This window comes from Spinacia oleracea, chromosome 5 (genome assembly GCF_020520425.1).
Source record: "Spinacia oleracea cultivar Varoflay chromosome 5, BTI_SOV_V1, whole genome shotgun sequence".
Lineage (NCBI taxonomy): Eukaryota > Viridiplantae > Streptophyta > Magnoliopsida > Caryophyllales > Amaranthaceae > Spinacia > Spinacia oleracea.
In genome coordinates this window covers 4177763-4190642 of record NC_079491.1, presented here as the reverse complement: position 1 = coordinate 4190642, position 12880 = coordinate 4177763, and the positions used below count along the sequence as shown (strand labels likewise).

At 36.7% G+C, this 12880-nt stretch overlaps 1 protein-coding gene, 1 long non-coding RNA gene and 9 other non-coding genes across 11 annotated transcripts in view; 1 reads left to right on the top strand and 10 right to left on the bottom strand.

Moving 5' to 3' along the window:
• LOC110782976 (uncharacterized) overlaps window positions 1-6000 on the top strand; it is a 12634-nt gene extending 6634 nt beyond the window's left edge. Inside the window, exons 2-4 of the long non-coding RNA XR_002532000.2 lie at window positions 140-213; window positions 4495-4562; window positions 5667-6000. This is a non-coding gene — a long non-coding RNA (uncharacterized lncRNA). The remainder of the gene's footprint in view (window positions 1-139; window positions 214-4494; window positions 4563-5666) is intronic.
• On the bottom strand, window positions 972-1043 carry TRNAP-UGG (transfer RNA proline (anticodon UGG)). Its single transcript has one exon. It is a non-coding gene; the product is annotated as a tRNA-Pro (tRNA).
• Window positions 1291-1362, bottom strand: TRNAP-UGG (transfer RNA proline (anticodon UGG)). The gene has a single exon. It is a non-coding gene; the product is annotated as a tRNA-Pro (tRNA).
• Window positions 1675-1746, bottom strand: TRNAP-UGG (transfer RNA proline (anticodon UGG)). The gene has a single exon. It is a non-coding gene; the product is annotated as a tRNA-Pro (tRNA).
• TRNAP-UGG (transfer RNA proline (anticodon UGG)) lies at window positions 2005-2077 on the bottom strand. The gene has a single exon. It is a non-coding gene; the product is annotated as a tRNA-Pro (tRNA).
• Window positions 2652-2723, bottom strand: TRNAP-CGG (transfer RNA proline (anticodon CGG)). The gene has a single exon. It is a non-coding gene; the product is annotated as a tRNA-Pro (tRNA).
• Window positions 3022-3093, bottom strand: TRNAP-UGG (transfer RNA proline (anticodon UGG)). Its single transcript has one exon. It is a non-coding gene; the product is annotated as a tRNA-Pro (tRNA).
• Window positions 3658-3729, bottom strand: TRNAP-AGG (transfer RNA proline (anticodon AGG)). Its single transcript has one exon. It is a non-coding gene; the product is annotated as a tRNA-Pro (tRNA).
• On the bottom strand, window positions 3994-4065 carry TRNAP-UGG (transfer RNA proline (anticodon UGG)). Its single transcript has one exon. It is a non-coding gene; the product is annotated as a tRNA-Pro (tRNA).
• On the bottom strand, window positions 5407-5479 carry TRNAE-CUC (transfer RNA glutamic acid (anticodon CUC)). The gene has a single exon. It is a non-coding gene; the product is annotated as a tRNA-Glu (tRNA).
• A 1191-nt stretch (window positions 6001-7191) lies between the features above and the next one.
• LOC110782985 (60S ribosomal protein L7-2) lies at window positions 7192-10570 on the bottom strand. The gene is made up of 6 exons (XM_021987278.2): window positions 10411-10570; window positions 9376-9577; window positions 8635-8729; window positions 8400-8537; window positions 7615-7717; window positions 7192-7526 (listed from the first exon to the last, which is right to left on the bottom strand). Exons 2-6 carry the CDS (start codon window positions 9559-9561, stop codon window positions 7311-7313), a joined length of 738 nt encoding a protein of 245 aa, XP_021842970.1. The 5' UTR covers window positions 9562-9577; window positions 10411-10570; the 3' UTR covers window positions 7192-7310.
• Window positions 10571-12880: the final 2310 nt, after the last annotated feature.

Sequence of the window (12880 nt, the reverse complement as noted above, 5' to 3'; positions counted from 1 at the left end):
CGAGATCTGAATCAAACTCAATCTCTTGCACCCAAAGCGAGAATCATACCACTAGACCAAAAGACCTATTTTTGCTGTTATGTGCACTGAGTTCTTCTTCACTTCTACTTTGAAAATGTTCTTAATATGTTTGGTGCAGGATAAGCTAGTACGTTAAAGTGGGTGGACTCTACTTTTCTGCTGTTATGCTGCTCATAGCTGCAAGCCTGCAAGGTTAGTTCCTCTGATGGTTGTTGATTTTAGCATCCTCCTCCTTATAATCTACTTATTATACTTGATTTTAGCATCCTCCTCCTTATAATCTACTTATTATACTTGTCCCAACTCCCAAGTGATGTACTTCACTATTGTTTGCAAATTTATAAATATATTTTCTTATCTAAAAATTAAAATCTACGGAGTATTAATTATGACAATTTGTCTTTTACCACCTAAGAAATTCGAAAAATTGTTTTTTACCACCTAAAAAACTAAAACTTGTATCTTACCACCTAAAAAAATTAATACTTGTTTTTTACCACCTAAAAACGGGGAAAAAGATGAAATCGTTATGTAGGGCTTACGAATTCAATTTCCCTCCAATTTTATACACTTCCTCTGCGATTTTCTTTCTTTTACTCCTTTACCCTTCCTCTCTTCATTTCCATTGAGTTTTGTTAATTTTGTGAATTAATGAGAGAAAGAAATTATGTGAATTCATAAAAAATAAATCATGTGAATTCATAAAAGAAAATGAAGTAGGAGAAGATAATGGAGTAAAATACATGAAATTGTGGTAGAAGAGAAAATATTAGATATATTACCGTTATTGTGACCCTCCACATAACGTTTTCATCTATTTTTTCCACTTTTAGGTGGTAAAAAACAACATTTTTTTTAGGTGGTATAATACAAGTTTAAGTTTCTTAGGTGGTAAAAAACAATTTTTCGATTTTTTAGGTGGTAAAAAACAATTTTAGTCTGATTGTATTGGGGCATTCCGAGAATGGAACTCGGGACCTCTCGCTCCCAAAGCGAGAATCATACCACTAGACCAAATGCCCTGTTGTTGCTGCTATGTGCACTGAAATTCTCATCATTTGTTTTTAGATATGCCTGGAAATTTTCTCTATATGTTTGGTTTAGATACAGATGGACTCCTGTGGTGTTGCTCTGGTACAGTACCAACTATTAGGTTCAGGCTGTTTTAAAAAACAATTTTTGTCTGAAAATTCTATTTAGTGAGATTTCCTTGTGATCAGACCAGGATGGCCTGTGATAAAAAAGGTTATTTTTTATTCTAATTGAATTGGGGCATTCCGAGAATCGAACTCGGGACCTCTCGCACCCAAAGCGAGAATCATACCACTAGACCAAATGCCCTGTTGTTGCTTCTATGTGTACTGAAATATTCATCATTTGTTTTTGGATATGCCAGGACAATTCTCGATATGTTTGGTTCAGTCTGTTTCAGTTATAGATGGACTCTTGTAGTGTTGCTCTGATACAATACTTAATTGCAAGGTTAATTTCAAGTTTATATTTGATCTGAAAATTCTATTTAGTAAGATTTCAGTGGATCCTGTTTTATTCTAATGTTCCAAGCTTGCATCAAAAAAAAATAAAAAAAATATTTAGTGTTGACCAGATCAAAATCGCCTGTGAAAAAAGGTTACTTTTTATTCTGATTGAATTGGGGCATTCCGAGAATCGAACTCGGGACCTCTCGCACCCAAAGCGAGAATCATACCACTAGACCAAATGCCCTGTTGTTGCTTCTATGTGTACTGAAATCTTCATCATTTTTTTCCCGATATGCCTAGACAAATTCTCAATAAGTTTCGTTCAATGTGATTCTGTTATAGATGGAATCTTGTAGTGTTGCTTTGATGCAGTACTCAACTGTAAGGTTAATTTCAGGTTATTTTTAAAAACATTTGGTCTGAAAATTATATTTGGTGAGATTTTAGTGTTGACTAAATAAGAATGGCCTGTGAAAAAGGTTCTTTTTTATTCTGATTGAATTGGGGCATTCCGAGAATCGAACTCGGGACCTCTCGCACCCAAAGCGAGAATCATACCACTAGACCAAATTCCCTATAGTTTCTTCTATGTGCATTGAATTGTTTATCCCTTGTTTTGGTAATACCTGGACATATTCTCAATATGTTTGACTCAGATGGATCTAGTTTCAATAGATTGACATGGAGTCCTCCTCTAGTTTTGGTATGATGCTGCAAATTGGCATGGTTAGATCTCTGGCTGTATCTTTTTGACTTTTGGTCCTAAAATTCTATGTAGCAAGCTTTCGGTGTTGAGCACAGATCTAACTGATCTTTTAAAAAAAGCCCATAATATTTTGATTGATCTGGGTTATACCGAAACTTGACCTGGAGATTTCTCACACCCAAAGTGAGAATCATAACACACCAAATGCTCTATTGTTACCTCTATGTGTTCTGAATTTTTCTTTCTGTTTACCTGGATATACCTGAAAATATTCTAAAATGTATGGTATAGGGTGAGCTAGTTTCGTTTTATGGACTCTATAATACTGTTAGGTTGTTGATCATAGCTGCAAAGTCAGCTCTCTGGCTATTTCTTTTTACTTTAAAAAAAATGTAGATCAGAATGACCTGTGAAAAAACGGTTTGGAATAATTCCAATCATCAGGGGCATTCCGAGAATGGAACTCGGGACCTCTTGCTCCCGAAGCAAGAATCATACCACTAGACCAAATGCCCTGATGTTTCTGTGATGTGTGCTGAATTTTTATTCGCTTATACTTGGGTATCCCTGGACATTTTCTAGGTATCTTTGGTTCTAGATATGCTAGTTTCTATGGATGGATTCCTGTAATTCTCCTGTTGTGCAGCACATTGTTGTGACTTGTGAGGTTATCCTGTGGTTAATTTTTTATTTTTTTCAACCATGGGTCTGAAAATGCTAAGTAGTGAGCTTCCAGTATTAACCATTAGATTAAAAGACTTATCATAGTAGTATATAAAAACAAAAGGAGTTCAATAAAATTTTGATTAATCAGGGGCATTCCGAGAATCGAACTCGGGACCTCTCGCACCCAAAGCGAGAATCATACCACTAGACCAAATGCCCTTTGATGTTTTAGATCTAATCAATTTTTTTAATAGTTCTTAGAGTTTAATCACTTATTATCTGGTTGACTGGCACAGTGACACACCAGGTGCAAAATCCTTTTCTTTCTTGTCCTTTTATTTGGCACAGAACTTATCTGCAACTGTGATCTAATTTCACGCCTGCTGATGCCAGTGGTGAACTTTCTGGAAAAAGAAGATAAGTAAAGAGAAAATATGATTCTTGAATCCATTTTTTGCGTTCCTGGGTTTTCTTCATACAAATGATCCCTCGAGTCAACACGATTGGCTATATGGACATATCTCTGTAAGAAGACAGGTGATATAGATAATTACTCCGTACATTTGTAGACTGTTTGAACAAGTAGAATCTGTATTTGCACTAGGAACTTCTTGCACACAAAACATGAAAATCATATGAAAGTTATTTTTATTAGATACTTTATGTGATATATGGATGATTGGTTTACTTTTGCTGTCTTCTTTTAATTTTGTCGAGGATGGTGAAGCAGCTAGGAATTTTTTGAGGGAAAAAAAAAAAAAAAAAAAAAACCAACTGTGGAATGGGGCATTCCGAGAATTGAACTCGGGACCTCTCGCACCCTAAGCGAGAATCATACCACTAGACCAAATGCCCTGTTGTTGCTTCAATGTGCACTGAAAGTTTTATTATTTGTTTTTGGATATGCCTGGATTGGTTCTCAATGTGTTTTGTTCAGTGTGATTCAGTTATAGATGGATTCCACTATTCCAGTATTGTTTCTCTTTTTAACTGTAAGGTTTAATTCAGGTTATTTCTATAGAACATTTGGTTTGAAAAATCTATATAGTGAGATTTCAGTGTTGACCAGATCAGAATAGCCTGTGGAAAAAAGGTTACAATTTAAATTCTGATTGAATTGGGGCATTCCGACAATCGAACTCGGGACCTCTCGCACCCAAAGCGAGAATCATACCACTAGACCAAAAGCCCTTTTATTTCTTCTTTGTGCATTGAATTGTTTATCCCTTTTTCTTGGGTAAACTTGGACATATTCTCACTTTCTCAGTATGTGTTGAGTGTTTGACTCAGTATGATGTAGCTTCAATAGATTGGGCATGGACTCCTCCACCAGTAGTCTTGGTATGATGGTGCGCATAGGCATGGTTAGATCTCTTGGTGTATCTTTTTAACTATTGGTCTGAAAATTCTAAGCAGCGAGCTTTTGGTGTTGACCAATGATCATTCAAAAAAGGCTCCTTCATATTCTGCATCCAAAGCGAGATCTGAATCAAACTCAGGATCTCTTGCACCCAAAGCGAGAATCATACCACTTGACCAAAAGACCTATTTTTGCTGTTATGTGCACTGAGTTCTTCTTCACTTCTACTTTGAAAATGTTCATTCATATGTTTGGTGCAGGATGAGCTAGTACGTTCCAGTGGGTGGACTCTGTACTTTTCTGCTGTGATGCTGCTCATAGCTGCAAGGTTAGTTCCTCTGATGGTTGTTGATTTTAGCATCATCCTCCTTATAATCTACTTATTATACCTGTCCCAACTCCCAAGTGATGTACTTCACTATTGTTTGCGTATTTATAAATATATATTTTCTTATCTAAAAATTATAATCTACGGAGTATTAATTATGACAAATTGTCTTTTACCACCTAAAAAATTCGAAAATTTGTTTTTACCACCTAAAAAACTAAAACTTGTATTTTACCAACTAAAAAAAAATACTTGTTTTTTACCACCTAAAAACGGAAAAAGTAATGAAATCGTTATGTAGGGCTTACGAATTCAATTTCCCTCCAATTTTATTCACTTCCTCTGCGATTTTCTTAAACTCCTTTACCCCTACTCTCTTCATTTCCATTGGATTTTGTTAATTCTGTGAATTAATGGGAGAAAAAAAAAATCATGTGAATTCATAAAAAAAATTGAAGTAGGAGAAGATAATGAAGTTACATAAAATCGTGGAAGAAGAGAAAATATTAGATATATTAATGTTATTGTAACCCTCCACATAACGGTTTCATCTATTTTTTTCGATTTTTAGGTGGTAAAAAACAAGTTTCAAATCTTTTTTTAGGTGGTAAAATACAAGTTTTAGTTTTTTAGGTGGTAAAGAACAATTTTTCGATTTTTTTAGGTGGTAAAAAATAATTTGTCCTACTAATTATTATAGTTCTATAAAATGACTTGTAAATGTGAATGGTCAGACATGTACGAATACGTGACATTTAAAAGTGAAAGGGCAAAGATTGGAATTTGGTAAGTATTGCATTGCAAGTAAAGATTAGTTTTTTATTTTGGCAAGTAAAACAAAATATTCCGTTGCCGGGACTTGAACCCGGGTCTCTCGGGTGAGAGCCGAGTATCCTGACCAACTAGACTACAACGGATTTGTTAATTATTACGTTGATACTTTTAAGACTTGCCATTTGTAACTTATGGCTTGGTTTGTCGATTATTTTGTCTCCTTATAGTTATCAGATTGTTGTTGTTGTGACGTTTTAACTGTATTCTTGTTTACAAATTGAATAATTTTCATAGCTAGGTCTGACTAACATGGCTCCCTTGTGTCAGCAGTAAGCCTGGTTATTGGGCGAGGTCAGGGCGGGTCATTAGCGGGTCAGTGACTCAGCAGGATGCGGATGCAGGGGGTGCAAGTTAAAGCTCAAAATCCATTTGTTGGCTAGTTTAGGAGTAAGTAATCTTACACCATTGTCAAAGCATACTTAGTGTGTCCCTAATCATGATTAGCGATTCAATTAGCGTGTTTGTTGCTTACCCTTTGCCAGAGTATACTGTCATATTACACATTTTTTATTTGTCTTCGAGAAACTGGATTGTATTTCTGAACAACTGATTGTGTAAGATCATAAGATTCTGATGGATGTTTTGGTTTGAATCTTCAGCAAAAGTTCTCTGTGCCAAATCTTTAAATGTATAGAGCAAGATTAGCGCAAGTCTAAGCAATAGTCTGACCGAGTATTAACCTAAGACCTCTCATAGTCTCATCTAAGTGGGTTTCCGGAAATTCTGAACTCTATGTACATAAATAAAATGGGAGAGCCATATTTATTTCTTACTAATAATTGAACAGCGCACATCACAACTAAAGTAATGCTCCTTAATTAAGAAACCACAAGAAAAGATGATGTATAGTGAATGCCACTAAAGATATACGGGGTATGATTTAATTATTTTAATAGAGCTCTTAAGCATGGAAGAGCGAAGCAAATCAATATAGCAATTTGGTAAATACTATTTTGAGGATGTGGTGATAACACAATAAAGAAGGCAATAATTGTTTCAAAAAGGAAGGCACAGCCCAAACCCATGTGTCTCGTGTCTGGCTAGGCCTTCGTGTCTAAGCTTAATTTTAGTCTTTTTCACGTGCTTTATCGCGCCGAAAGTACTGAGCCTTGTCGTGTTTTTCAAAAAAAATAGGGTCCAAGTTCGATCCACGACTTCGTGTTCATGTTGAGCCGTGCTCTTTTTTTGCCCGTATCGGCCTATGCTTTTTTCGTGCCAGTCCAAGCCAGTGCCATTTTTAGTTGCGGCTGTTTATTATACAAAAAAAGACATTTTTGCAAAGTTGAGGACTTAGGTAATTAGATAAAAACTAGCAATTAATTAGACAAGTTACATAACTACTGAATATGCCCCCAATTTGCTTTCCCCTCCTACACCAATTCCCTGCACCTGAATTCTCAACTGATCAACGCTTCAGGTACCAAAAACAAACACCCCAATACTCACTACTCACTAGTCCAATGGGACTACACTTGACATTTATACACAAAGCTTACCTCGTTGGGATTAGAGGTTTTCTTCGGCTCTAGATCAAAATTCGGGACGGTCCAAGGCTTTAACACAAAATACATGCCCAAACCCATAAACTCGGTGCAGGTTTTTTAGGCTTTTCCGGGTCGGGTTCAGAGTTTGATCTAAAAATGCGTATTTGAGGTTGCCCAAACCCGTGCTTTTCAGGTCATGTTGGGTCGGACAAGCAGGCCGGGGTATAGATGATCAGGTCTAATGCCATTGAACAATATAAAGAGGATATTATGGAAAATTATCCAAAGAAGAATAAGACCATCAGAGAACATGCAAAATTGCAACTATTAGATACCACTTGAATAAACTCATCCATTACTGAATACTGTCTGTGTGATTGCTAGTTGCTATAATATAACAATTCTCAAGTTCATACAACTATAACAAATCCTAAGTCATCAAAGCAATCAACTCATTTATATGTTCCTCGCGATTTCCAGAGTCTCCTCCATTCTTGAACGGATTTTTCTTGCCATGGAATCCGTCTTTGGGTTTGGCAAGGAAGAAAGGCCATAGAAACCGAGTGACTTCCTTGAAATGTCGACCAACGGAGAATATTTCGTGGACCATATCCTCGAGACATAGAATACCGTGCTTCCCTAGTGCCTGAACAGAAAAAACAAGTTATTATTAATAGAAACTCAACAGCAAGAGTAAGAAGAAGTACATGTAGCAATATTGACAAGTTTTATACCTGCTCAATGACGTTATTGTCTGTTAATGGAACCTTGTCCTTGTCCAGCTTTGCAAGACCCTTCTTATAGATGAGGTCCTTCACATTCTTAAGATTTGGATACCTACAATTATTAAAGACAGATTTAATACAGATTTATTTGAATATTGCATTACAGCACTTTCTCAAGCATTGAAGATTTAACTCCAATAACAGAATAATAAAAATAATACATTGATTGGCGAGGACACTACGAAAAGAAGAGGTCCAGCAAATGAAAAACAACATAGAGAGCCATGAGTTACTGTAGTAATGCTAGAAAGAAAAATAGGTTAACGAATATACCAGTATTTGTCAATTGTCAGTGTGTAACACAAAAGGCAAGTAACAGACACCACTTTTTCTTTTTACATTAGTTCGTGAATCAGTGAGGGGGATCAAAAATGTTAGAAAGACAGTATGCCAAAGAGTACATACCATCAAGGTAGATTTAGGATTGTACCAAACAAAGCGTAAGAATAATGTCATGACAGACCAAATCCAAGAAAAAATTGGAACTTTAGGTACACAGAATGCTTGAAGGATACAGAAAAACCAGTCATATTGGAGGTGAACTATCGGATGTAGTTTTCCCTGATTCCCATCCTCACAACATCCAGACAACAGAACCAATAACACAGAAAACAATACAGTAAACATATAGAAAACAAAATCACGGTGATGTTTATAGAATGGGCGCAACGAAATTAGCAAAATAGACAAGATGTCATTGCAAAATTCATTGCACAACAAGGAGGTCTCCTTACCCATAAGTTACATATGGCTCCACCTTTTCCAGCATTGCTAAAGTCCCTTCTGTTGCTTTTAGAAAAACACCACTGTATATTCTCTTGAGCCCAAATGACTTGAAAATCTTCTGAATTTGTGGGTGAACAGGCTTGTTACTGAACAAAGTAAAAATAAATGATCACCAATGAGAAATTAAAGGGCAATGGTAATTTAAAAAAAGGCAATATGCATAGGCTACGCGTCTCAACTGACCCCTGAATTCGCATAACAAAGAGCAGCTTCGACGATGGAGTCTCAGAAGTTTTACGCCTCTTAACTCTCTGCTTCATCTTGACCAAATCAAGTTCCTAAAAAAATATCATCACATAAGCCACACACTAATATGGACGAGAAATCCATACTGTTATTAAAATTCCAAGGCAAAGAAATGTCATCTCGCCACATGTCGTTTTCTATATAACGACGACATGACGCATCGTAATCTTTAACATATCATCTCATATAGGTTTCGAACATGTGACCTCTTGTTTGTTAGTCACATACGATAACCACTATGCCACAACTCAATTTGTTGTTTCTCAAATGTTCAAAATTATATTAAGTCAATATAATTAGAAAAATGATATGAATTATTTCTTAATAGTCTCACATCACTAATTAATCATTACAACGAGTTAGTAGTTACTAATCCTTACATGACAAAGTTTATTAAAGCATAGTCAAAGCAAGATATATTGTAATGTAACAAATTAAATTAGACTCCAAACGAGTTATATAATAATATAATTGATCCATTTTTCTACTATTCGCGGCATCTCCAGGGCACTAACTAGTTCTGTGGGAAGTTTGAGTGACGTTGCAAAGTTTTAAGCAGAAAATCACCAACATAAAGCTCCAATAACATAAAAACTAAACATAAAATCTCAATGAAAGCATAAGTATTGGTTATCCAATATAAAAAGTTTGAAACAATAACAGGTTAATAAAAATTACTTGACTTCTGTACTCTTTGATGAAATCCTCAGGTCTCTTAAAAACAAGCTTCTTGTTCTGTTTGAGTTTCCATTGCCTTTCAAGCAATTGCTGCCTCCTACGAATAGCCCAATCCTCGCTGTGTTTCCTTTTCTTTAGAACCGTCTCCTCGATGTAATTCATCTCCTGCTCCTCCTTTTCCGCCATCTCAATCTACAAATTTCTGCAATCCATATAAAATAACCAAAGCAATGCGATCAAAACATAGCTAAAAATCACAGATTTCCACAAATAACAATAGGTTTGAGGAATAGTAAAGACTCTAGTACCAGCAGCTGAAGTAATGAAGAGGAGTTTGGAGAGGAACAATGGAAGAGGAGAAGTGCCGACCTAGGGTTTACGACTAATAGGAAGAATGAATGAATTAAAACCAAAAGGGGATCAAATAAACATCAATCTTATCATGTAAACCTAAACTGGGCACCTAGGAAGAACAAAATGCAATCTTCACAACAAAAACCACATAGCTTTGAGCAAAAGTTACCCTAAAAATTCGAAATGCTTAAACCAACAATAGGTAAGAGGAATAGTAAAGACTCTAGTACCAGCAGCTGGGGAAATGGAGAGAAGTTGGAGGGGAACACTGGAAAAGGAGAAGAGCCGACCTAGGGTTTACGAATAATAGGAAGAATGAATGAATTATAACCAAAAGAGGCTCAAATAAACATCAATCTTATCATGTTAACCTAAACTGGGCATCCAGGAAAAACAAAATGCAATCTTCACAACAAAAACCACATAGCTTTTGGGCAAAAATTACCCTTAAAATCCGAAATGCTTAAACCTTAAAATTCGAAATGCTTAAACCCTTAAAATTCGAAAGTAAACCAAAACACCTAAGATTAGCAACAATCATCAAATGGGTTTTTCGGATTGTATGGAAAATAACCCTAATTTTGTGACTACCGCCAGCAAAACCCACAATCAATAGAATCGGATTTCATAACATTCAATAGAAATAAACAGAAATAAAACCATCCAAAGAAAATAAATCACCTTGAAGGCGTGGAGGGGTAACGACCAACTGGAAAAGCGAGAGAAGAGGCACCGGCGCGGTGCGGCAGAGAAGGGGAGAGACGAAGAGGAGAAACAGAAACAGTGGAGACAGGGAACGGGAGAGATAAAGAAACCCTAAGTAACTATCCTATATCCCTCACAGTCTCACGCTATCCATAAAATAAAATAAAATAAAATAAAAATAAAAAAAGTATTCGGGTGTCAAATCGGATCATCGGAACGATTTCAGATTGGTTATAAACGATTCTGGACTTGTCAAAATCGGATAATGTTGGGTCAATATTTCTATTCGGGTCAATACGGATCAGTTCGGATAACTTCGGATTCGGATGAAGTTGGGTAATATGTTGTTTCGGGTTCGAGTCAGTTTCGATTGGGGTAATTTCGGGTCGGTTAAATCTCGGGTTCGGTTTAAACTGGTTCGGGTTTAAAACGGTTTTGTGTCGTTTAGTTTGGTTCGGATGTGTGTCAGATACGGTTGCTATTTTGACCGGCTTACAGCGGGTACGGGTCATGTCCGGATCGGACAAGTCTTGGGTTTGGGAGTATGTCGAAATCAGTTTACTACTTTAACCGGTTTACTGCGGGAATGGGTCATCTCTGGATGGGATAAAGTCTCGGGTTTACGTCAAGTTTGGATTGTGAGTCTCAGGTTCGGGTCAGGATCGGATCGGTCGTACCTCAAATTTGGGTTGATTACGAACTGCGGTTCGAGGTAAGATTGGTTGGCTTGTATTCTTATGTTTTATGGATCGAGTAATCTCGAGTTCACTATCAAATTCGGATTACTTTATTATTCTAATATTTCATGTCAATTAATGATTTTTTAGAATTCTACTCCCTCCATCCAAAATTCGGTTGAACGTCGATTCGAGTTAATTCGGATCGGGTCAACAACAATACGAGTTAAACCGGATATCGGGTTTTATTGGGTCGGGTCGATTATGGTCGTTATCGGATAAAATCGGATTTCGGATTGCTATCGGGTGAATGCGGGTTCGGTTCGGTTAAAATTAATCAGATACTAATCGGGTTACAGGTCTCCTCGGGTTGTTAGCGGATCGGGTTCGGGTCTTTGATTCACGGGTCAAACCTGATTTCGGATCAATTTTGGATCGGTTCTGATCGGTTTCAAGAGTAGTACTTCTCGGATATATTCGGTTCGGGTGTCGGTCGATTTCCGGTCGGTTTCTCGGATCGGGTCACTTTTGACAACCCTTATTTATACCAAAAATATGACCGTACCCGACCCGCCAATCCTCATTATTTAGCTGGTCGGGTACCCGGCCCGTCAAATCAACAATTTTTAGCGGGTCAGATACAACATCGTTTTTTTTTAAAAACCCGATTAATTCGAAGAGGGTTAACGGGTCTGGTCAAGTGGGTCAGATTTTTTTAACACCCCTAGTAAACACGATACACATGAGCGCACATGGTCTTAGGCCATGTTTGGGCCACCCTGGTGAAATTTTTGGCACGGCATGGAACGAGACTAAACTTTTGACTTTATCGTGGCCGAACGTACTCAGGCCCAAGACATGTTGTCTCGATATGAGACACGACACAACTGATAACCATTTTACTACTAAAGCTTTCAGAGTCTTCTATAAAGCAACTCAACTTTTCAACCCAGATTGGAGGTTGACCATCACCAACTTAAGGGGCCCCAATCACTTCACACGCTCACACTCCTTCACCTCCACGGTCACCAATTCTAGTTCGTTGTTATCCTTCCCCATCGGATACCTTCAAACATAACTTTGACGGTTCATACAAGTCGTCGTCAGCAGCATCATGAATCATTATCAGAGACAATGCAAGGTAGTCTACTTCTGCATGACTGCATGTGCCTATAACTTTGGTCACACACAACCTTTTTATGGCGGAAGTTATTGCACTACACAAAGGCATTCAAGAAGCAAAACAACTCAACATCGAGCATCTTCACATGGAAGACGACGATCTTCTAATCATTAATGCAATTAAGGGTATTTGGTCAATTCCTGGAGCTACACGACATCATCAACGGCATAATTCTCACATTTTTCAACATATGAGAGATTAAGCACATTTTTAAAGAGGCAAATATAGTTGCAGACTGTATCGCAAATGTTGGACATTTTATTAGTGAAAATATGTATATAGATCGTAGTGATTTCAATAGTTTACTTTCTATTCTCGTAATGACTACGTTGGAGTTAGGAGTGACCCTCGTGCGAAATTAAATTAACTGTACTGAAATTAAAAATCATGGACCTAAGTAGGAGCTCGACTCAGTCAATCTCCATGATTGATGAGCAAAACGTATCAAGAGGTATTTTCGTAAATAAATTGTCAGAATATACAATCTAAATATTGCATAATAAATATGCAATCTCTTTTTACATTAAAATTATTTTCTTTTATTTATATTTTTTAAATTATTTACTGTATATTGCAACTTTTAAAT